Source organism: Dysidea avara, chromosome 8 (assembly GCF_963678975.1).
Source record: "Dysidea avara chromosome 8, odDysAvar1.4, whole genome shotgun sequence".
Taxonomy (NCBI): Eukaryota; Metazoa; Porifera; class Demospongiae; order Dictyoceratida; family Dysideidae; genus Dysidea; species Dysidea avara.
Window position 1 is genome coordinate 20,413,696 of NC_089279.1, and position 25,714 is coordinate 20,439,409.

Sequence of the window (25,714 nt, forward strand, 5' to 3'; positions counted from 1 at the left end):
CTTTTTTCACCATAGCCTTTCTCAGGGCCGCACTCTTTTTTTACAGCTTGGCTGTTTTGGATTAGATTAGGATGACTGCTCTATTGGAGTATCTCGATCTCGCATTTGCTGCACCAAGTTGGATTTCGTGTTATCACTCCGTGGCTTTAAGTCTGATTCTTCTACACCATTGACGAGCCTTTCTAAGATGATTACTCCATCTGTAGAACGATTTTCAAAGCATAACCCCAAGCGGTTTATCTGGTAGGCGTGGCAAGCAGTCATTTTTTTATTGGCTGTTGATATTTAGCCGGTCATTGCAATATTTTAAAAAAAACTTAGAAAAAATCGTGACACAAAAAGGTTTAAGAAACAAAGAAAAAAAGTGTAACGTGACCTAGACTCAAACCCACACATTCAGATTTAGAGTACCAACGGTCCACCACTGTACCACCGGTGCTTGCTGGCTACTCCTCTTGTTTTTGTACTATTTAATATTACAAATATAAAATACTATCATACAACTAGTGTGTTTGATACTAGAGTTATAGTTGACACTTCCCAACAAACGACCGGCTAAATAAATATTTGAACCGTGACCGGTGACCGGCTAAATATCCACTTCGTTTTTTAATAGCTAATCTCGATTGCATAATTGTTACACACTGTTGGTTTTTTCGTTGTATCTTCCTGGTTTTTAGCTCGATTTCTTTCAAACCACAAAAGGTTTGAGGCTCAATAGTTAACCTATTCACCCACCGATTTTCAGCTTCTTCCCATACGCAGTTTACCCTGTAGGCGTGACAGCATATTGGTATTATTTTTTGTGAATATTCGCTCATAACTCTATGGCTGTTTATCGTATTCCAGCCAAAGTTGGTACCGAGATGCGCCTTTATATCCCCTTTCTGTGTGCCAAATGTCAAGGCAATCGGATGTGGCATTCGCATTTTATAGCAGTTTTTGTAAGTGTGTGACAAGAAAAATAAGAAAAAAAACCCGAAAAAACTGAGCCAATTTTTGAAGTCGCATATCTTGGGAACGCGAGAAGTGATTTTGCTCAAATTTGGAATGTGGAGTGCTACAGTTGGAGGGCATGTGCACAGCAAAAATCGTCTTGTTTCATCAAGGAAACACAGAGCTACGGAGGTGCGAAAATTACGTTTTCTTTCTTCCTGTCAATATACTCACGGGTGTTACGCGCCGGCTTCTTGGGCCGCACGACATACCGTGTGTCTTGATATTAATTTGTGCAAAGTTTAACAATGATGGCACAAGCTACTGCCATTATTTAAAAAAAGCAAAACTGATTTTGGCAATCAACGATCTCTTCCAAAAACGTACTGCCAAAAATCCAGAAAATGTAAAAATAATAATAAAGGTGCTACCAAAAAGTCCAGAAAATGTAAAAAAAATAATAATTAATCAAAAAAGGTGTTACCAAAAAGTCCAGAAAATGAAACAAAAGGGTAATTAAACAAAAAGGTGCAACCAAAAAGCCAAAAAGTCCAGAAAGTGTAAAAAACATGAATAATTAAACAAAAAGGTACTACCAAAATGTCCAGAAAGTGTAAAAAATAATAATTAAACAAAAATATGATACCAAAAACTCAAGAAAATGTAAAATAATAATAGTTAAACAATAAAGGTACTACCAAAAAGTCCAGAAAATGAAACAAAAAGGTAATTAAACAAAAATATGTGCTACCAAAAAGTCCAGAAAATGAAACAAAAACGTAATTAAATAAAAGGTGCTACCAAAAAGTCCAGAAATGAAACAAAAAGGTTAGTAAACAAAAAGGTGCTACCAAAAAGTCAAGAAAGCGTAAAAAAAAATAATTAAACAAAAATGTGCTACCAAAAAGTCAAGAAAATGTAAAAAAATAATAATTAAACAAAAAAGGTGCTACCAAAATGTCCAGAAAATGTAAAATAAAAGATAATTAAGCAAAAATGGCGCTATCAAAAAGTCCAGAAAATGAAACAAAAAGGTAATTAAACAAAAAGGTGCTACTAAAACGTCTAGAAAATGAAATTAAAAGGTAATTAAACAAAATTGTGCTATCAAAGTCAAGAAAATTTAAAGAAATAATAATTAAACAAGCAAGTGCTGCCAAAAAGTCCAGAAAATGTAAAAAAAAAAGATAATTAAGCAAACATGGTGCAATCAAAAAGTCCAGAAAATGAAACAAAAAGGTGTTACCAAAACATCCAGAAAATGAAACAAAAAGGTAATTAAACAATAAGGTGCTACCAAAATGTCCAGAAAAAAAAAAATGTCACTAATGGGTGCCATTTCACATTGGGAGGTTGGCCCAATCCTGATTGCCCCCCCAGCTGCACACGGGCTTGGCCATAGATGCAGGGGGCGGCTGGTGGAGCACCACATGGCCCACACGCAGACTTGGTCATCGGCTTTGCTAGTGATTCGGCCTAGTTAACCTACCAGAAGAAAGCTGTTAGGATGGGGGAGGGGGTTGGCTGCTCCTGGTCCGGGGATCGAGCCCCTGATGCCAGCACCACCCGCAGGGTTTCCCAAGCGGTCTCCTTCAACCACTCTGGTCCATCAGCTAGGCACTGATGGAGTAGTATTTTATGTGCTATTTAAATACATCACAATTGAAGTAAAAAAAATATTTTTTTTTAATGTTCCCCACTGTGGATATGTACCCTGAACCTCAAGGTGAGCAGCCCAATGCAGTAACCATTGAACAATTTGGCCCACAATTATAATGCACACCAATTAGTATATTATTTCTATCCTACGTGCTCTGTACATATGTGTTACATTAAAGACTGAGACATTAATTTTGCATTGTACTAAAGGGATAAATAAATAAGTTTTGCTAAACAATCATAATTATTAGTGTGAAGTATCAACAAGTTAAGAAGAGTTATTAATGGAATTTTTAGTGTGAAGTATCAACAAGTTAAGAAGAGTTATTAATATATCTTTGGGGAGTGAGTGTACTTATCGCAGGGTGATGCTTGTTCTAATACAGTACTCTATGTGTAGATAATCTATTTTAAATAGTTCTTGATACTGAACAAATTATAATTAAGGATAGTGAGGAAGGACTAAAGTGGTGGAGTGGAAATGAACAGTGGTGCCATGGAACAGTAGAACTCTAGCTTGATGTATAATTCTTTGATTATATATACCACATTCTTATTTACAATTTCTGTAAAGAAATAATAATTAAACAAGAAGGTGCTGCTTAAAAGTAAGGAAAATGTAAAAAAAAACATAATTAAGCAAAAAAAGGTGCTACCATAAAGTCCAGAAAGTTTTAAAAAATAATAATTAAACAAAAAGGTACTACCAAAAATTCAAGAAAATGTTAAAAAAAAATTATTAAACAAAAAAGTTGCTACCAAAAAGTCCATAAAATGAAACAAAAAGGTAATTAAACAAACTAGCTACCGTACGCAAGGAAATTTTGACGTAAGAAAAATTTGACAAATTCATACTTCAGCACATTTGACGAATAAAATGTTGACGAAAATAAAGAAATTGTAGACAAAACCTGTACTTTTAAAGGCGCTTATAAACATTTGACGAATTTTAATTTGACAAATTTAAACAATTCGTCAAATTCATCAAATTTTTTTGACATCAAAATTTCCTTGCGTACGGTAGTCATGCGAATGTCAAGTTGCTGGTTCTTATTCAATAGGTGGTGGCTAGGTTAAACCAAACAAGCAACTAATAGTTTATGTACATTTTAATAGAGGTGACAGAAGCTAAGGTTAAGTGATTAAACAAGCAAGAATGCTAGCACAAGCTAATATTATTCCCTCAAACATTTACGTATTTGCTACAGCTTATAATTATGCAAAGTTTAGTGGTGGCACAAGCTACTGTCTTTTGAAAATTGCAAACAATGGCCATAATTGATGTCTTATACAAACGTCAAGTTTCTGGCTCTTATTATTCAATAGGTAGTGGAAAACTAAGAAAAAACTAGCGGTTTACACAAAATTACTAATACAGGTGGCAGAAGCTAAGATTAAGTCTTTTAAAAGTCATTAAGTCAAGTCACCAAGTCAAGTCAATAAGTCTAAGTCCTTGAAAATAGGTTAGGTAATCCTAAGGCTGCAGCACATGTTGCTGTCAGACCTTCAGTGCAGGTCACTGTAAAGTGTTACTAATAATAAAACAGGCAGAGCTAGGCTGTATTAGTGGTAGTGGCAATCCAAAACACTTCATATTGGCTATAATAATATAGCCAATATGAAGTGGTTTGGATTGCCGCTACCACCGGAAGAGTTTGTTTATAGCCACCAACTGACCTTTATAAAATTAGTATAAATTGTAAGCTTTATACAAATTTTAACCATCGTGGCACAAGCTATTACCTTTAAAAAGGACAGTTGGTGGCTATAAATAAATCACTCTTCCAAAATTGTCACACAAATGATAAATTCCTTGTTCATATTTAGTAGGAGGTGGCAAGGCATATAACTAACATACAACTAGCACTTTAAGCAAGTTTTAACAGAGGTGAAATAAGCTAAGATTAACTCTTTAAACAAGCAAGACTACCAATTCATTTGAATTTTAATGGTAGTGGTAATCTGTCATGTGAAAAATTATTTAATGGTGTTTTGCAATTGCAATCATTGCAGTTGGTGCTTGTATTTAGATTATTTCCAGCTACCTATTACACTACATGTGTGCTGATAGAAACTGTGTGTTCCTGATATTTCAAAACACATGCGGCAGCAATCACTGCTAATCATGACTGTTAATGATGAAGAACTAATATTTAGTTCTGTGCATGGTTAGTACTATTAGATATGAGAGTGATAGGGAACAGAGGAAAATTTGCTGGTGAAGTACTAATACATGGCTGAAATGAAGGTGAAGTTGTCTTCAGAATACAATTAATTGTATGTGGTGTGTATTTACATATGCACATGAACTAGGGCAGGTACTACCTAGTGTTCATATTAATGCTCGGTACTACTTATCATTTAACCTTAAATGGAAAGCATATATGTTGGCACTAAACTATATGTAAATGTGTATGATAGGTACTGCTACTAGTATGACATACTAAGAATACAGTTTAATAAGTAAATTCTTTGTAAATACTAGCTACTGATAGTCTCAGTTACAATTGAAGATGTAGTATTAAGAAAATTGTCCAATGTCACAGCTAGTTGATCTACAGATGAAAGAAAGAAACAGATACACTGTAAAAAAAAAATACACAAATGCCATTTAGAGTATTCTGTTTTAAAGGGCGACATACTGGAAGCCATTGGAATTCCAAAAATATGCATACTCTCTTAAATCTAGTTCTAGCACACAGACTTTACAGGTTACACACACAAATCATATTGCAATTGAAGAAGTAATGTACCCTCTACTCCTAGCTGGCTATAAGTGGGATCTTTACTTGCCAACTTACACCACGGGTAAAATGCACCTTTGAAATAACCACATGGCATTTTTATTCTAACGAAGGAAGCACCTACAGATCTGTGATCACAACTAGTATAGGCTACTAGCTAGTGCCCAGTAACAGAGAAGACTAGGTTGCTTTCAACATACTAGTCCAGTCATTTTATGGAAAATAAGGGGTCAACCTTTAACTAATTGCAACACAAGCTTTCTTAACAGTTTCTAGCACAGAAAATTGTACTCTATAACATATCAAAAGTCCTAAGGAATCCCATGACGGGAAAGTGACCTTTTAGTGACCTTTTACAGCCAATTTTTGGCAAAAATTGAGAATTTTGCCTATATTTCATCCAAATATCAACCAAATTGGTCAAATGTGGTATCAAATGAATGGTCTCACTGAAAGGAAAAATGTGATACTTACTGGAAGTCAATAGCTCATTTCGTTCAGAAGTTAGAGCCATTTAACTGATCAAAAAATTGGCCGCCCACGCACTTAATTAAATTTAAGGTTTTCACTATAGTAGTGTTCTTTTCTTGACTGGAAGCACACTTTAAGCTGTGGTAAAAGACAAAAAATGACAAAGGAGATTTGTGGCACTTCAGGACTTGACTGTTACCATGGAAACCAGTCTGTACTATTGTTAGCTTGAAGCAGTTACACACTGTATATAGGCCTAACACACAGATCCACCAATTATATTGCAAACTGCACAATTTTGAATTTGCTATGCAAAGGTGGCTAGTATATGGGAAGTTCAAATAAAATTTATATAGCACATTTATGTCAACAAATCACATTCAGCTGTCAGCAAAATGCTCAGCTTTAAAGGTTTCAGCATAATTTATATTAATTATTAGTGTCCAACTAATTGCAGAGCAATGTCAGCTAATTTTCTTGTAGTATAGAGGTAGAAAACTATCACTATCACACAGCTGGGATTATTATGCTCCAATAACTGTTGCCATGATAACTAATGGTGTTGTTTACTTGGCATTAAAAAGAAGCAAAACAGTGTCTTTCTTTTGATTGCTGTAGAATATTAGAGACTAAAGCAATAGATTTCAGGTATGAGAATCAAAATCAATACTGTATTTTTCTGCCAACTAGTGACTGCTGCCAACCTTTTTGTATTTGTGTTAATAAGATTTGTGAAATCAAGAATTCAAACATTTTAGTCATAGTAGCCATATATTTTTATTTAATCATTAAGGCTGCTATATATGCCTTTTAATTTACTTGGACATTGTTGTGCATGGCCATTAATTTGTTTTTTTAGGTTTTATTCTTCATGCAATCCTTGCACATTAAATTTTCTTATTCTATTATTTAGCAAGCTTTATAAGACAATTGAATAGCTAGAGTGCTATCCTCTGATCTCAATGGATAAGACATGGAGGTACTAGAAGAGTGTGTCATTTGCAATCTACCCATAGAAGCATTATCCAAAGTTACCCTAGGAGAAAAGGGATGTGCAAGCATCAATAAGGCAAGTGAAGAAAGAAGAGACACTGTGCATTGCGTACCTGGACAGTTGGTACACCAGGAATGTCGCCGCCAATATTGTAAACCAGATCAAATAGCTAAAACTTTAAGAGTGAAAGAAGAACAACCAGGTACAGCAACAGCTACAAACACTGGTAAGCATATGCTTAGGTCAACACAGAGGGAATTTAATTTTGGCACTGACTGCTTCTTTTGTGGTGAACCAGCAATTGTTGACAAAAAAAGAAAAACTTCAGAAGTTGTAACTGCAAGAACAGTTGAAATGAGAGCCACAATTCTAGCAGTGTGTCATGACAGGGGGGATGATTGGGCAAATGCAGTACAGGCTAGAGTATTACAAGTTCATGATCTACACGCAGCTGATGCAGTCTATCATAGAGTGTGCAGTGTCAATTTTCGCACCATGAAAAACATGCCCTTGGCTCATGGATCAGAAGGGAATACTTCAAAAAAGGTGAAGTTAGGTCGACCACAAGAGAAGCAACAATCAGATGCATTTCTTGAGACTACCAAATTCCTTGAAGAAAATGATGATGAACAGATTACTATTTATGATTTGATCCAACACATGGAAGAGTGTATGGTTGACAGCGAGCTAGGTGCTTACAGTTATCAATATATGCAGCAAAAGCTCAAAGAACATTTTGGAGATAGAATTATTGAGACGGAGATCAATGGTAAACCAAATGTTGTTACTTTTAGAAATAAAGCCAAGACAATCCTCCATGAATTTTATTGCCATCGTGATACTGATTCTGAAAAGGACAAGATGAGGATAATAGAAACCGCAGCCAAATTAATCAGGGAAGAGATTAAAGCAGTGAAAACATCTAACTCTGTTTACCCAGGCTTTGAAAATCTAGGATCTGATGTATGTATCAACTTTTTACCAGAGTCTCTGAGATTGTTTCTTACAGGTTTAATTATAAGAAAAGAAAACCAGATGAAAATTGCTTCAATTGGGCAAGCTATAATGCAGGCAGCTCGTCCCAGAGTTTTATTGGTACCTTTACAAGTTGGTTTGGGTGTGCAACTGCATCACCAGTATGCATCACGCTTCCTCATCGATACATTACATCAGCATGGTTTCTGTTGTTCTTACAATGAAGTTCATCAGTTTGAACAAAACGCGGTGTTGAATTATGGAACTGACATTCCTAATCACTCGTCACATTTTATCCAGTATGTTGCGGACAATGTCGATCATAATATCAAAACTCTGGATGGAAATGATACCTTTCATGGTATGGGGATGATAGCTGCAATAACCCCAGGAGTTAATAAGAGCTACCAAATCCACAGAGTTAAAGTCACACCTAGTGAAATAGCTAGTGTTGGTAGAGTGCCAATTGTGTACCATAAAGAAGACAGTATTGGAATGACCAAGATTAAATATGAACAGCTCAACAGTTTTATAGCCAAAGATCCCACCTCTTACTTTGATTTATTATGGAAAACCTCAATTATGTTTGGATCACCAAGGCCAGCATGGTCAGGAATGATGCAGCTTGTTCATCATGGAAATCATCCTGGAAAATCATCAGTAATGTTCCTCCCAATGATTGATATCAATCCCAGTGACACTACATGCGTATACTCCACATTGAAATACATTCAAGAGCATTCCCGGCGACATAATGTCACACCTATAATCACATTTGATCAACCACTATGGTGGAAAGCTTTGATGATCATTGTCAGTGAGCCAGTTGGAAGTGAACTGAAGAGTATAGTTCTTCGTCTAGGAGGCTTTCATACCGAAATGAGTTTTCTTGGGTGCATTGGTCACCTCATGGCAGCTTCTGGTTTGCAAGAACTACTAGAACAGGTATATGCACCTAATGCAGTAGTCCATATGCTCAATGGTAAAGCTACTGCTAGAGCATTACGAGGACATCTTATAGTTGATGCAGCACTTAATGCTTTGATCTTAGCTAGCACCTTTGGTATTCCCATACCACAATGTTCAGAGATCACAAACGAAGAAACAGAGGAGGTAGCAGAGATATCACAAACACATGATGATTTCTTTGACAATACTGACCTGAAAGAAGCTGCCATCCTCTATGAAAGGCTAGTTCAAGGATCGATAACTGCAGATCATGTATGTGAGCATGCTACACTAGCCAGAATTGATGATTCCCTTCAAAACAAGAAAGAAATTTTGAAAACTTCCAGAACAGCAAAATTATGGCTTCAGTACATGGACATGATTGATGTTCTTCGCAAACATATTAGAGCAGAGCGTATTGGTAACTGGGATTTGCATCTTCAAGCTGTTGCAGAAATGCTTCCTTACATGGCAGCCGCAGGGCACAACAATTACACCAAGTCTTTACATATATACTTACAGCAAATGTCTCATCTCCAAGATGATCACCCTGATGTATACCAACACTTTCAGAATGGCTTACATGTGATCAGACGTAGTGATCGTTACTGGGCTGGTCTCTCTTCAGATCTTGTCATTGAACAGGTGCTGATGAGGAGCATGAAGACAAATGGTGGTCTCACAAGAGGACGAGGTATGAACGAACAGCAACGATTAGTTTGGTTACTATCAATGCCAGCATGTGCTGAAGTAAATAGAGCTATGCAAGAACTCACTGGGGTGTCTTATGATTCTGGAGATCAGAACAAGGAGATGACACAGGCTAGGCTAACTCGTGATTGGAAGGACACCCAAATAATTCTTAGTTGCCTTCAAGAACGAGATCCGTTTTCTACTTTTGACACCAGCCTACGCAGCATCTACTCTGGAGTGCATGCACACAGCATTATTAATGTTGACAATGCAAGAGAAGTTGGTAGTGCTATTTTGGATAGAATGAAAGGAACAACAGTTGCTGAGTACACTTTCAAGAAAAGCCATCAAGTTGTTACACTAGGTTACACGTCTGCACTGAAAATTGAAGGTGTTACAGTTCAGATTGATCCCCAACTTCTCTTCCAACGGTTAACTGTAGCAGCAAATGCAACTATTAGAATTGAAGATGTGCTCAAGTATGAGCTTTGCAGCTATCCACCAGCATTGTTTGATTCTTCACTAATGCTTAGACAGCCACAGAAAGCTGCACTAAGTAACGCTATTTGGAGTGTTGTGTCACTAGATAGTCAGGAAATACCTGGAGAGGTCCAATTTGTGCTGGATGGAGGAGCCCTCCTACAACGTGTTCCATGGACACAAGGATCAGCTTATGGGGATATTTGTACAATATACACAGATTATGTAGCAAAGAAATATGGAGAAGCTATAGTTGTTTTTGATGGATATCAGAAGTCATCAACAAAAGATATGGCACACAAAAGGAGAGCTAAAGGACGATCAGGAGTACCTGTTTCATTTACAGATAGTACTAAACTCAACATGAGAAAAGAAACCTTTTTAGCAAACTGTACAAACAAGCAGAAGTTCATTATTATGCTTGGGAAGTACTTAGAAAGAAGAAATTGCAAAGTGTATCATAGTCCAGGAGATGCTGATGTAATGATAGTACAGAAAGCTGTAGAATCAGCCACAGTAACAGACACTGTTCTGGTTGGTGATGACACCGATCTTCTGGTATTGTTATGCTATCATGCCTGCTTAAATTCTCATACCATATTTTTCAAACCTGAGCCAAAAAGAACCACCACCAAGAAACTTCGAGTATGGAACATTAGTGCTGCCAAGAAGAAACTTGGTCCTGAAGTATGTAAAAATCTTCTTTTCCTTCATGCTATACTTGGATGTGATACTACTTCACAACTGTATGGTATTGGAAAAGGTGCTTCCCTTAAGAAGTTCCGGTCAATTCGAAACTTTCAAGAGCAAGCAGAAGTATTTTGCACATCATCTGCTACACCGAAAGAAATAATTGCAGCAGGAGAGCAAGCTTTAGTGGCAATGTACAACGGAAAACCAGGAGAAACATTGGACTGTTTACGCTATAAGTGTTTCTGTGAGAAAGTGGCTACGAATAATACATTTATTCATCCACAAACTCTACCTCCTACTTCCGCAGCTGCCAAATACCATAGCCTACGTGTGTATTTACAAATACAGGAGTGGAAAGGCTGTGGCAGAGAATTTCAGCCACTTGAATGGGGGTGGAAAAAGTGTGATGGGACTCTAATGCCATTGTTCACTGATTTACCACCAGCTCCAGATGACCTACTTAAGATAATAAGATGTAATTGCCACACAGATTGTAGCACTATGAGGTGCACATGCAAGAAATATAATGTAAAATGTTCTCCTGCATGTGGCAATTGCAAAGGAACAGCTTGTACCAATGTTGATGGTGTGATTCTTGAAGATGATGATAATTGATGTAGACTTTGGATTATCCTTACAGAATTTCTTAGGAATTTATGCTGTTTTATATAAGTCATAAGTTTACATTTATATCAGAGCTTATTACGTACAATCTAAGAAATTGCTATAATATTATTATTTGCTGAAAAATTACCAGTTTATATGTCACAATCATGTTAGCATCAATTCAAACACAAATCCATGACAACAGACCAACGCTAAAGGCTTCTTAGTTACCCCTTGCTATCAATCATGTTTATTACCATAATCAAATCATGCATTTCCAATGCTACATCAAAACACAGTAGCCAGACAAAATTAATTAAGTGCGTGGGCGGCCAATTTTTTTGATCAGTTAAATGGCTCTAACTTCTGAACGAAATGAGCTATTGACTTCAAATAAGTATCACATTTTTCCTTTCAGTGAGACCATTCATTTGATACCACATTTGACCAATTTGGTTGATATTTGGATGAAATAGAGGCAAAATTCTCAATTTTTGCCAAAAATTGGCTGTAAAAGGTCACTAAAAGGTCACTTTCCCGTCATGGGATTCCTTAGGACTTTTGATATGTTATAGAGCAATTTTCTGCGCTAGAAACTGTTAAGAAAGCTTGTGTTGCAATTAGTTAAAGGTTAAATCATAAAATGACTGGACTATACAAGGGACATTAACTATTATGGTATCTCAAAATTATAATTTTCATAGTATCTCAAAATTGTGAAATCATTGTGAATATTACTCACAACAGCAATAGAAGCCATTTCTTTACACTATATTACACTACCTAGAACAAATACAGAGGTCTAACTCACTAGTATACTAGAGAAAACTGATGCAGAAAAACTGTCCTCATCATTTAGGATACTATACTAAAACCACAAATTGCCCTTGCTGCAAAACTTTGTGCAAAGGATACGTATCCCCTTAAACTAAGTTCCTATGCCATACGCTTTAACACGCAGCATAGCCATGATATTATTACACAAGTGTAATCATGTGATATAACAAAACAAATTCATGTGGTAACATTATGGCTTCACTTCCTAATGATGGGTTTCTTGTATACCGCCACCTTAACAGTCGTATACTTCATTAGAACATGTATAAGGAATTTTACAAGCTAGTAGGGATCATTAGCTTCTATAGCAACACAACAAAGAAGGGAATATAGTCTCGCGTAGCCAGACCCTATTTCTCCGCAGAGCACTTATCGATTGGAAATTATAAGCACCTGCTCCGAAAGTCTCGCGTAGCCAGACCCTATTTATCCGCACAGTGCTTATTGATTGGAAATTATAAGTGCCTGCTCTGAAAGGATCTGGGAACTCTACAATAGAAAAGTTCTGCTAGAAAATCACCTCTGGTTTCGGAGCAGTCACTTATAATTTCTAATTGATAAGCGGCGTGCGGAGAAATAGGGTCTGGCTATGCGAGACTAAAGGGAATATGGTACCAGACATTATGACAAGATCCGTCCCTATTGTATAGTATGGTAGTACTGGGTTTGAGCTACCTTGCCTACTATATCTGCCCAAAAACAGCCTTCAAAACAGCTTGGAGGTATTTGTAAGGCCAAAAATGCTTTCAAAGTAACTAAAGCCCTTCCAAAGAGTTTAATATTCTGTTTAACTAAACTTTTCCTGCTAACTAACACCTCCAAACAAAACTCTAACGCTACAAGCTTGATTTCTTCACTGTTTGATGTACCTTAAGTGAAATGACCAAAGTGATTTAAACTAATAATTGATGGTTGGGATACCTGACAAGCCACTATAATAGCTAACCAACACCATTCTTCCTTTGCTAAGATGCAATTTGTGTAAATAACAGTGTGGAAACTTAGAAATTTTATATTTGAGTAGGGATCATAGAAATAAAAGAGTCATCTACACTTGTGGCTAACCATTAATTTTAGTTAGAATAGGTGGTTTCCAGTAGCCCTGAATTGCTACAAAATACACAGGAACTCCTAGTAGAACGATTCCCAATGCCATCAGTTCATATAGTGAATCAGCTGGATCAGTCAAGGGTAATATTACAAGAACCACTCCACAAATACTCATTACTATGGGAATGACAATCCATACCTGTAAAGGGAAATAACTACTACAATTTTCCATAAGTACATTACAGTGGAACCTGTGTACAATGGTTACCATACATTTGGCTTTTATATACAGATAGAGAAAAACCAGGCAGCATTTCAGTGGTTATGACTGTTATAAACAGGTAATTAAATATTAAGAGGTTCACTTACAATGTAATACTCTGTAATATACCACTTTGACATCTCAGAACAAGGGAAACCACAGGGTTATATTATACACAAGTACACAGAAAAATTTGGAATTTTCGACTAGAGTAGGGACCATGGCACATCAATAAAAAGTACTGAAACAAGCTGGAGTAGTGCACGATATTAAATCACAGTAAAACAATAAGAAGTGTTATATCCCTACTGTGCATCTTGAGCACAGTAGGAATATAACACTTCTTATTGTTCAGTATTTTTAATCAATGTGCTATGGTCCCTACTCTAGTTGGAAATTACAAATTTTTCTGTGTACTTGTTTGTTAACTTTTTGTAAACAATTATTATGACTGGTGAACCCACGTATACCACATCTGAAATGGCGCAGCGTGCCCCAATTATCATCAGAAAAGTAAAGTGTCCACTACGCTTCATTGTCGGCTATGTTCAACCCGTTACGCAGCATTTCAAATCAAGAACTGTTCGAAAAGCACCTCTACAATCCATGCATACCGAAAGAAAAAAATGGTGCAGCGTGCCCCAGTTATATCAATCATAGTCTGAAAAGTGAAGTATCCATTAAGCTTCGTTGTTGACTATGTTCAACCTGTTACACAGCAGTACAAATCAAGAACTGTTCGAAAAGCACCTCTGCTATCAAAATAGCTACTTTGACAATACGGACAATTTCTGTTACGAAGGGAAGCAATCATGTGCTATTGCCAAATCGACACTTTTCACTGTCAGCAAAGATGAATAGGACACAAAGGAGGACACTAGTAAGTCCATGAAGAATGCAATCTACGCACCGTAGTATGCCAAAAGGCACCTGTCGGACCAAAGCAACGTCAAACAGTGAAAAAATCAAGCCCGTAGCCTTAGCCGTTATCGAGCTATGCTTGTCTGAAGGTGTCAGTTACTTATTCAGTAAGTCAGTTACCAGAAAATTCCGTTATTTTAATATATATATATATATATTTAAATTTCTGTAGCAACTTGTTAAAAGAGTTTCAGGTCGATCTGAAAGCTTGGTTTTACCTAACCAATACTGCTTCATCATTGTCAGGAGAAAGTGAGGCTGATTTTTTTTGGTGGTATTATTTCGTGGGCCACGCCTACTCCTTTGTGGTCCCTACTATACAGTTCTATCGTATTTCCCTCAACTAGGCAGAATTTTGGGCAGCACACAAAATTAATGCCTTGATATGGTTTTGTTGGATGAAGAAGAAGACAAACAACCTCACTGAAGATAAAAGAAAAGAGTCAAGACAGGGACTACACTCATTGGATCCCCAAAAGGCACATCCCACTGAAACTGTTATTGTGGCGTAAAAATGGTGGCCATGTGCTGCTTTGTTTGGCTTCTAGCCTTGCAACTGTGGTCAGGAAATTTGAGTTCTGGCGATTTTTTAAAATTTTATATCTTGCAACCTATAAGTGTTACTGCTGTATTATATGGACTAGTATTATTCCGTAAAGGTGATTTTCGTTGAGCAAGATATCTCTAGGATGATTTCTAAAGGTGGGTATGGCAGAACTACATTAGTATATCAAACAGTATGGTAGTACTGTTTAAGTAGGCATTTCCCCAAAAATTTGTGTGCTGCCCAAATTCCTCCTAGAATTCTTCACATTGTAAAGATAAGTTACTATCTACAGTAGCTATGATTAGATGTTAATGCTTCACAGACTCATCTGTCTAAATCAGTGTCCCTAGAGGAGAATAAGCTACAGTGGAAGCATTGTGATTTTTTTTTTTACTCACAATGCAAGCCACACATAGTGCTGTATTCACATCCTAATTACAGGGTGTAGCACTAATCTTTACATCGTTCACAATAACAAAGTGTCCCTGCAGGTAAGTAGAAGATGCAGCAGCCAGGAGCATAGCCAAGTGGTTAAGGCATCGGAGCATAGCCAAGTGATTAAGGCATCGGCCTGGTAATTGAAAGGTCCCAGGTTCGATTCCCGGTTGAGCCACTTTATTGTTGTTATTGATTCCTTGAGCAAGAAACTTTACTTACACTGCTCCAGTCTACCCAGCTGTTTAAAAGGGGACCTGGTGGCCTGGTGTCAACTGGGGAAGCAGTCCTCCCAGCTGTAACATCAATGGGTACCTGGGGAAGCAAATGCCTTTGTTTCGCTTAGTGGTGTTGGTTTCGTTGTGAAACTTTAGGTGCTGGTTCACTGGACAGCAATAGCTATGTTTTGCATGGCTGCCGCAGGCTTTGCTTTGCAGCAGCCAGCACATAGAAAATCCATAGTTTGCCTAGTCAGTATGAGGCCATGTTGTTTACACAATGTGGGTAGACCATATGGCACCAATAAATAGTTCTAATTTCTCCACTTTGGGTAGGTAAAAACAATGGACCCGTGGGGATCCAACTCCTCTACAGTGGACCCGGGGACCGGCGGTGATCCAACTCTTCTTGGAGTATATAGTTAAAGGTATAGAAATTACTATAGCTAAGCAAACAAAATTTCAGTCCAGCAGCTTGACAACCAGGCTTCGTACAAGACTATCTATGATACAACATAATAGAAGGCGAGTGGCTTATATTACAGTCAGCTGTAGACACTTTTTCAGAGGCACTTATACTTTCAATAAACATAGTGTGAGACACTGTGATGGGGAAAAAGTGGAATGGTCATGCAAAACTTACCTAGTACAAATATAGAACATTGTGAAGTGTACCATACACTACGATAGTAATGTATAGTAGGGACCACAAAGGAGTAGGTGTTGCCCACGAAATAATATCACCCAAAATATAGCCTCAATTTCCCCTAACGACGATCAGGCAGTATTGGTTAGGTGAAACTAAGCTTTCAGATCGACCCGAAACGCTTTCAACAAGTTGCTACAGAATTTTAAAAATAATTTATTTAACGGAATTTTCTACTGACTGAGTAAATAAGTAACTGACTGACTGATGTCTTCAGATAAGCGTAACTAGATAACGGCTAAGGTTATGGACTTGATTTTTCACTGTTTGACGTTGCTTCAGCCCAACAGGTGCCTTTTGGCATACCGCAGTACGTACAGTGCATTCTTTATGAACTTGCCAGTGTCCTCCTTTGTGTCCCATTCATCTTTGCTTACAGCGAAAAGTGTCGATTTGGCGATAGCACATGAAGGATACCATTCGTAATGGAAATCGTCCATATTTGTCATAGTGGCTATTTTGATATCAGAGGTACTTTTCAAACAGTTCTTGATTCATACTGCTGTGTAACGGGTTGAACATAACCGACAACGAAGCGTAATGGATACTTCACTTTTCAGACAATAATTGATATAACTGGGGTGCGCGGCACCATTTCTTTCTTTCGATATGCATGGATTGCAGATGTGCTTTTCGAATAGATTCGAAATGCTGTGTAACGGGTTGAACAAAGCTGACAACGAAGCGTAATGGATACTTCAATTTTCAGACGATAATTGGGGCGCATGGCACCATTTCAGATGCGGTATGCATGGGTTCACCAGTCAACAAGACACACGATAGTATGTCGTGCGGCCCAAGAAGCTGGCGCGCCACACCGTGAGTATATTAACAGGAAGAAAGAAAACGCAATTTTCACACCTATGTAGCTCTGTGATCCCTTATCTGATTGGAACCAAATTTACTAGAGACGTGCCACCCAGTTAGGGGAGCCTACATACCAAATTTGAAGAAAATCGGTCCAGCCATTTCCGAGATACAAGCGAACAAAATTTCGTTTTAATTTCTTCGTTTTTTCTTCTTCTTCATCTTTTTCATTTCGCACACTTGGCAAAATTCGCCATAAAACACGAATGCGTGCTCGGATTGGGCTGAAATTTGGCACATTTAAAGGGCTTATTAAGGCGGATCTCCGTACCAACTTTGGTAGGAATCCGATGAACATTCACGGAGTTATTACCGATTATTTGCGTAAAATAAGGTCGAAGGTCTGTCACGCCTACAGGGTAAACCCCTTGGAGGAATCAGTTGAAAATTGATATGTAGATGGATCAACCATCGTAGGAGTGCCTTTTTGTGGTTTGAAAGGAATCGGGATAAAGACCATGGAGATATGACACAAAACCCAACTTGTGTCAAAATTACGCGATCGATTTTTATGAATAAAAAACTATTAGTTTTCGTGTCTACCAGGCAAACCGCTTAGAGCAATGAACTGAAAATCAGTATGTAGCTGGAATAATCATCATAGAAAGTTCTTGCAGTAGTACAGAAGAATCGGATTACAAATCACTGAGTTATGATTCAAAAGGCAACTACGTGCAGCAAATGCGAGATCGAGATACTCTAATAGAACAGTCACCCTAATAAAGCATTCAGCTGCATGTATAACTTACACAGTTATATTACATTGCAAGTTATTCTGTAGGGAATTCAGCTACAAACAAGTCACCCTGTAGTCAGATCAGCTAGAAGAAGGTACCTAATAGAGAGTTCAGCTACAAAGAAGCCATTATGTAGAGAGTTCAGCTCAAATAAATCACCCTGTAGAGAATTCAGCTACAAACAAATTGCCCTGTAGAGAGATCAGCTAGAAGAAGTTACCTTGTAGAGAGTTCAGTTACAAAGAAACAATCATGCAAATAGTTTAGCTGCAAACAAATCACCCAGTAGAAAGTTCCGCTATGAACAGATCACACTATAGAGAGTTCAGTTAGAAACAAGTCATCCTGTAGAGAGATCAGCTAGAAGAAGTCACATTGTAGAGAGTTCAGTTACAAAGAAACAATCATGCAAAGAGTTCAGCTACAAACAAATCACCCTGTAGAGAGTTCAGCTTGGTCTTGGCACAAAATTCACCTGAATTGTCGTTATTAAAATTTTTACCATTAACCTACCATCACAGCCATTTCTTGGCCGCCACCTTGGATTTCACATCTTTTTTCACCATAGCCTTTCTCAGGGCCGCACTCTTTTTTTTTACAGCTTAGCTGTTTTGGATTAGATAATTATTATTTACAAAAAAAAGTTAACAAACAAGTACACAGAAAAATTTGGAAATTTCAACTAGAGTATGGACTATAACACATCGATAAAAGTACTGAAACAAGCTGGAGTAGTGCACGATATTAATTCACAGTAAAACTATAAGAAGTGTTATATCCCTACTGCGCTCAAGATACCATAATGGAAAAGCACAGTAGGGATAAAATGCTTCTTATAGCTTTACTGTGAATCAACATCGTGCACTACTCCAGCTTGTTTCAGTACTTTTTATCGATGTGTTATGGTCCCTACTCCAGTTGAAATTTCCTGTGTACTTGTAAAATTCTAGGATCTCCATGGGTGCCAGGGTCCACTGCTGTTTTTACCTACCCATCCACCTTTAGTGCGGTGGCATTTCTGAAATCCCTTATAATAGTTTCAGACCATTTGCTTGGCAGCTATTTTGTAAACTGGTGCTATGGACATCATGAGTACAACTATGAGTGCCTCCATATCCAAAAGATGATCAGTATGTGTTAAAGTACATGTACCAATTTTGGTTCTTTTATCAAAAAAATGCACAGTAATTTTGGAATGCCACTGCACTATTTAGGAATTGGAAATGGTTTGCAAAAATCAAATTGATAGATCAATAATCTGGTATCAGTGCTATATCACTTACGTATCTGAACTGTGTGAGCATGCATATCTGTATGGTCACCTGTAGCAAATGGTAATCGCACATTGCAGGAAGAAGGATTCAATACGCAGAGATGCCATATGAAATCTTTGAAGGGTAAGAAATGCTACTTCAGCCTCGAGTTCAACCTTAACTAATGCTACAACAAAGCCCAAAGGAGTTCACAAAACAAAATAGTCACATGGTTTCTTTAGTATACAGCTTCAATATTGGTGCAGTGAACTTTTAAATTTATTGAGGTGTATGGTGGTTGATGATCTGTAGAATTAGGTTTATTGGTAGGTCACAGACATGTGGAAGGACTCAGTAAACATATCTATATACTTTTTAGCACAAAAAGTGGATAGATTTTGATGTAAGCTTATGAAACAATACAGGGTATTATGAATAAAATGGTTTTGTCACAATACACATACTGATTTTGTTTCACTTGACACTCTCTAGGGAACTATACTCATTGCAAACAACCACCAGAGGATTGGTTTTAGTTGAAGGATTCCTTCTAAGGTAGTTTTAAAGTGGAGGAATTTTGCAAACAAGTTGCTACTGCAGGCATCCAGTAAATACTATCCCTTGAATACAAGTAGTAGTTGTAACATGGGCACGAGTGCCCATGTTACAACTAATATATTCCACTTGGGTGACTCACCTGCAAGAGTACATGGAAACTGAAGGAATGCTTTACGAGTGTATTTATATGGGACCATGTGAATTTCGATTGTGGATAACGTCGTAAGAGTGCTGCTGAGAGGCTGAACATAAGTGTATCGTCACGAGCATGCAGATCGTTTCGATTGTGGGTACTTACTTTATTAGATATGAATAAACTAAAGTAGTGAATACTATTAATACTAATGGCCAAAGCGCTACACCTAGTGTCTGGACATCGTCACGTAACATGTTCAATATAAACTAACCTGTGACCTTCTTCATTCAATGAACTATCTTCTTCCCCAAGTCCATGATCACTTTACACTGATCACTAGCTCACTTTACAAGAATTAAAGCCCACTATCGATCCTGTGAAGTGTCGCTATATTAAAGGAGAGGAGATCACACAGTTTCATCAAAGAAATCAAATGATTTCTGAGAATGCTTGGAATGCATTAATGAGAATAGGAGGTAGCATATACAAGTTATATCCCTCCTAGGAGGGATATAACTTTTATATACTACCTCCTATTCTCGTTAATGCATTCCTGAGCACTGATAGCAGTGCTATTATACCACTTATGTATCTTCTCTTTCCTTTGAAGTGGGGTGTGAAAGTGGTATATACCTCTTTATAAACTAACACACAGCATGCTACTAATTCACCTTGTTTATAACAATACATACAGACAGTACAATTAAAATTAAACATATTTTGTAATTCAACAATTGTTTTGTAATTCATCAATTACATTGCTATGTATTGCTAAGGAAGCGTAACTCAAGCAAACCACTTTAAATCCCTAAGAAGTATCTTCGTAACTATTTTATAGTTTGTCTAATTATGCAAATTCTCTACACAAAGCCTCATGGCTACTCTTAATTTTCATTCGCATACAAAAGGGATATGCTCCCTTTCAACTTGAGAAGATACGCCATTCCTTGTAGCTTGCAAGGCCTATTACGTTGTGTTTCAGCCATTATATGCATTTTACAACAAGTAGGCTAGTCCATACTAAACTGTTTCACCTTGTTTCAGTTACCAACCACACCTCCTTCATATATATATATATATAAACCAACAAAAACAGAAAGTTAAGCTTCAATACAGTACACTAATACAGTATGTAAACAATCTTTATTTATTGAAATGAAGGTTTATTTTTGTAGCTCAAAGCCTGTTTGCTCACATGGGTGTTGGACAGGCATATCTACATGCAGACATGCAGACACATGGTTTTAGCCAAAACAATTTCAGCAAACCAGGCATGCACCCACCACCGGCCTTTGGCCAACTGTGGGCACACACCTGGTTTTAGGTGACCCCTATTATGAACCCACTATTGTGGTTCGTAATATTAGGCTATGAAAGAATCCAAGTGAGTTACCACCTATTAGGTAGGATTTCATAGAGGTCTTGACTGCCAGCACTTGTGTACAGTGGTGTAGCCAGTGCAATATACTGTATGAGTTGAAGTTACAGTACAGTATGTATATAGAGATTCATAGGTAAATTATAGGCTGGCTGTTTTAAGCGTTAGACAGACGACCAAACCACAATGCACACATTTGTATGGGAAAATACAGAGTATGAGGGACATTGTGACAATGGCCATTATACAAAGGTGACCGCTTAATTCAGGAGACCATTAACACAGGTTCCACAGTGACAGACTATTGTATGTTATAATAAAGAAGCTAAAGAACACAAGAAAACAAACAATAGTACTGCACTTGTAAACATTCTAGGTTACTGCATGTACATACATACTTTAAATGGTCTTGGAGTTTGTGGATGAGAAAATCTCATAATAATCAGTCCGCCAAAACATAGTGTATAAAATGCCCAAGTTGCTGCACTAAATGCATTCAGTAGATCTACAATTCCTCCAGAAAATATCAGTAGAGCTGTAAGTGTGGCCTGAAATAATACATGCATGTAGTACATAAATAAGTACTAATTATATCATACTGTACATTCATATCTACAGCTAAAGGTAAGACTTTTAAAAAGCTTCGGTTATAAGTCATGAAATCAGTGGTGATAAACCCCGGGTTAAAACTTGTGAAATCAAGTGGTGATAAAGAAATGGTTGATGTTAGTGGTGTGCGATAGCAAAATTTTCAAAAGACGATCGATGGTAATGAAAATATCACAATAACGATATGTATCACTGTAGTATCTAAATGACGATCAGTAGTTAGTTGCTTGTACAATTAAGTATTTTGTGAAAAAACTTGTTAATTTATACATTGTTTACACCTAAACATTGCTACTTTCTTGTGAAAAGAGAAGAATATAATTCATGAATATAACTACTTAGCAGTTATTTATAAGTATTACATCCATCACGATAGTGTAGAGGCTAAATATCATGATACGATTTGAAAAGTAATATCACGATACTCGATATTTTTTGTTACTATTGCCCAGCTCTAGTTGATGTCAATCAATTCAAAATCAGCATGGACTGAGTATCTCGATCTGGTGACTGTTCTATTAGAGTATATCGATCGTTCATTCATGAAATCTTTAATAATTCTTTCAAAATGCTGTGAGGCTTACAAACACAATCTTTGCTTGAAGATTGAATTACTGAGCAATCAGTTCTCAGTGTAATCAAGCAGTTGCTAGGTATAGTAGTTATTTCTATTGTTTATTGTTGGATTATCCTCCTGTATAATTTCATGGGACTGTTGTGGTAGTGATCACACAGTATGGCTAATGCTTCCATATATGTAGGATCCCTACCATGATCACATTTATACGCTACTGGACCTCTAGAAAAAATTCAAGACAGCTAATCGATGGATAAGAACACTGCAAGTACTTTATGCATATGTTAAAGCATTGCCGCGAGTGCTATATGAAAAATAAAGCACTCGGCCACGCGCATAGTGCTTTATTTTTCATATAGCACTCGCGGTAATGCTTTAAATGATTCATGGAACTTTCTAGTCGTGTAGCTTCACCATACACTAAGACTCGTAATTAACACGAGCTGCACGAACTATTAGTAGCCTGAATGCACACAAACTAGTTAAACATAGTAACGCATATTTCACCATATTTTGGCAAAGTAGACGTTCATCACATATTTTGGCAGCAGGTTTTTGATAAGTGTTACGACTCTGAGCCTATAACTGGCTCAACCCAGAAATCTACTGCTCCACCAGTAGTATACCACTGGGCCAATCAGCTTATGTTTGACATGAATTAGGTAACAAAGCTGAACTGGTGCTGAGAAAATTGGAGCAGAAGCCATGAGTTGTGTGGGTCATTTTGTGTTCACACTGGGCCAATGGAGCATCATATTGCATTATAAAATAGCCTGTTTGGCAGGTTTTATTCAAAACCCACAATCAATTCTATTGTGACACATGGTGAAGTATTTCCGTGATATCTCCAGGACTTGTCCGTTTACATTAACAAACGTAACAGCAACGTTACCTTCTCCCACCCATCATCAAAGCATTTAGGTATGTCTATAAAAGCAATCCAGTGGTAGAACTCATATTGGCTGTATTGATTGATCACTCAGCACGGCAAGGCTAACAGCCTTCATTGGCTTGGGTAGCCTTTACCGGCTTGTGTGATTAGTTGTACTGGTGTGAGTGCCGCAGGCTATTATTAGCCTGCACTAAGGAACGTGGGCAAACAGTGCTTTATTGCCCACAAAGAGTGCTTTATTGCAATAAAGCACACTTTGCGGTGCAATAAAGCACTGTTTGTGGGCAATAAAGCACTGTTTGCCCTAAAGTGTACTTTATGAACTTTAAAGTACACTTTTTCCTTTGATCTCACCCACGAAAGTTTTATAATGTGAATTATAACGAATCTAATCCCCTGGGCTACTGATGGCTCTGAGTCAGTATTCAAACTAGCTAGCTCATTAGTATGCCAAACCCAGAATACCTAGTCCAAGCTAGTTTCTAATGTGTCAGTAAACACTGACTTAAGTACAGGAGGAGAATTACGTAGTTAGTGAGCTGCATGACTGACACGACCCAAACAGTGCACACAACAAAAGTTTGGTCATTCCGTTCTGTTCTGTTCCGTTACATTCCTGATTCCAGTTCCAGTTATTACACTGTGACTTGCCTACTGTCTGAGCTGTGCATGACAGTTTATTCTAATAACCAGTTGGCTGGTAGATGCTACATTCTTGCTAAACCAAGCATACAGCTCAGTAGCAAGATCAATATACAAGATCAAGATCAATATATAAAGCAGTCACTACCATGCTATAGCAAAAAAAGTACAGTCTGTAGTACAATAAAAATTAATTTATGGGTTTCAGTGATAAAAAGTAGTAAAACAAGAAATATGAATGATAAGCTGGACAAGCCAAAAACTTCAAATTGCAGCCATTGGCTTTGTGAACATTTGTAAAATAGAGTGATTGAGAATTGGTGACGAAAGTGGTAGACTATTCCTACACTTAATTTATGCAATGATTACGATCATACAGGGTACAGTGTTGAAGGTGATTGAAATATTTTCATACATTTCAGGGACCATATAAAATATGAACATACAGCACATGTGTTGTATGCATAGCATACACTTGCAGGCATACGTAGGCATGAACATACTACACATACATACATTAACATATGTTAATAAACAATACATGCACATATGTACGTACATGGAACAGTAAGGCTGGTACAGGTGTCTTGTAACGTGTATGAATGCTTGCTAAAAATTTTGGTAACATCCCCTCCCGAGCAGATGCATAATTCAGTCTATGAAAAACAGTCATCATAATAAAGTGTATAGCTCATTTATACACACAAATTATACTGTATAAACAATATGGTACTTTGCATAGGAGTATCAAAGTGTCAAAGATTGTTTTACAAAATGTAACGCATTACATAATATTATTACCTTTTGTGGTACTAAGTAATCTAATGAAATATGCCAAAGAAAGTAGTAGTATAACTCAAGTTACTTTACTTGCAAATGTAATGCATTACCAAAGTAATGAAGAGTCGAATATTAAGTAATGTTGTCTACAAGCAATGAAGTTACCAATCTCGTTACTAATCCACTGAGTAATACCTAGCCACAAAGAAGTAATAATATTCACCTTTAATGACTGAAACTTACTGACCAGTTGTTTTCTCTTGAGTAAAATTAGAACTATAAGATTTATACATTGGCCAGCAATGTTATCATGTCAAGTGATAAGGTGGTAGCTGCGCAGATGACAGCTATATTTTATGGGTAATAAGTAACTATAATCTGTTGCAAGTACATAATAGTAATAAGTAATGAGTTACTTTTAAAATGTAACACAACTGTGTTTACTGAAAAGCAAGTTACATGTAATTCACTTAGATGTACATAAAAAACACAGCTATAAAAAGTGTTTACAGACAACAGCACATGCATCACACTTTAAATTGCCAAACCTGCCAAACTAATGTAGTATTATGACTCCTGTCATAGAATATATGCACAAAAACAGCCAAGCTGTGAAAAAAGGTGTAGCCTTAAAAAGCCTGGGTAAAAAAAAAGTCGAGAAATCAAAAGTATGATGTGTGTTAATGGGGTAGTTGGAAAAGGTGGATACGGTCGGAAGCGGACACAGACATTTTCAAAAAGCATTTTTACATTTATATAACAGTTATTTTTGATACCTAACGCTGTTTTTACAGCAGTCTTCGCTTCCAGACCCAGGCATCGATCTTGTCATAGCGCTTATCCATTTCTAAGCGCATGTGCGAAGGACTAGAGCAACACTCCAAGACCAAATAGTGTTGTACATGTGCTCTAAAGTCTAGTTGTGGAGATTAGCTTGTATGCCCCATGCAACTTAGCTTAGCAGGCAAAATCCACAATCTTACACCTTTTAGTATAAGGCACAGGTGCTTATACCAAGTGTGGAGGGTTTCAAGGACCTGGCCTACGAGATTAGGTTAGGACATGGTAGATTAATCTCTATGACTCTGAATTAGATTTCTAGAGCACGTA

General features: G+C 37.2%; 2 protein-coding genes across 5 annotated transcripts in view; one reads left to right on the plus strand and one right to left on the minus strand.

Annotated features, from left to right (window-relative positions):
* Positions 1–5,035: 5,035 nt before the first annotated feature.
* Positions 5,036–25,714, minus strand: part of LOC136265131 (Y+L amino acid transporter 2-like) — a 48,556-nt gene continuing 27,877 nt past the window's right edge. For 3 of the 4 annotated variants that reach the window (XM_066059926.1, XM_066059927.1, XM_066059928.1), the window contains 4 exons: positions 24,384–24,480; positions 21,503–21,652; positions 13,102–13,285; positions 5,036–5,150 (listed from right to left, as the gene is read on the minus strand). In XM_066059926.1, coding sequence (XP_065915998.1) covers positions 5,077–5,150; positions 13,102–13,285; positions 21,503–21,652; positions 24,384–24,480 — 505 coding nt within the window. In that variant the 3' untranslated portion in view covers positions 5,036–5,076. Of the gene's footprint in view, positions 5,151–13,101; positions 13,286–19,997; positions 20,114–21,502; positions 21,653–24,383; positions 24,481–25,714 lie in introns of those variants that run through there. The other variant, XR_010705403.1, reaches the window with a different exon arrangement.
* On the plus strand, positions 8,260–11,380 carry LOC136264434 (uncharacterized). The gene has a single exon (XM_066059168.1). The coding sequence runs from the start codon at positions 8,275–8,277 to the stop codon at positions 11,206–11,208; it is 2,934 nt and encodes a 977-aa protein (XP_065915240.1). The 5' UTR covers positions 8,260–8,274; the 3' UTR covers positions 11,209–11,380.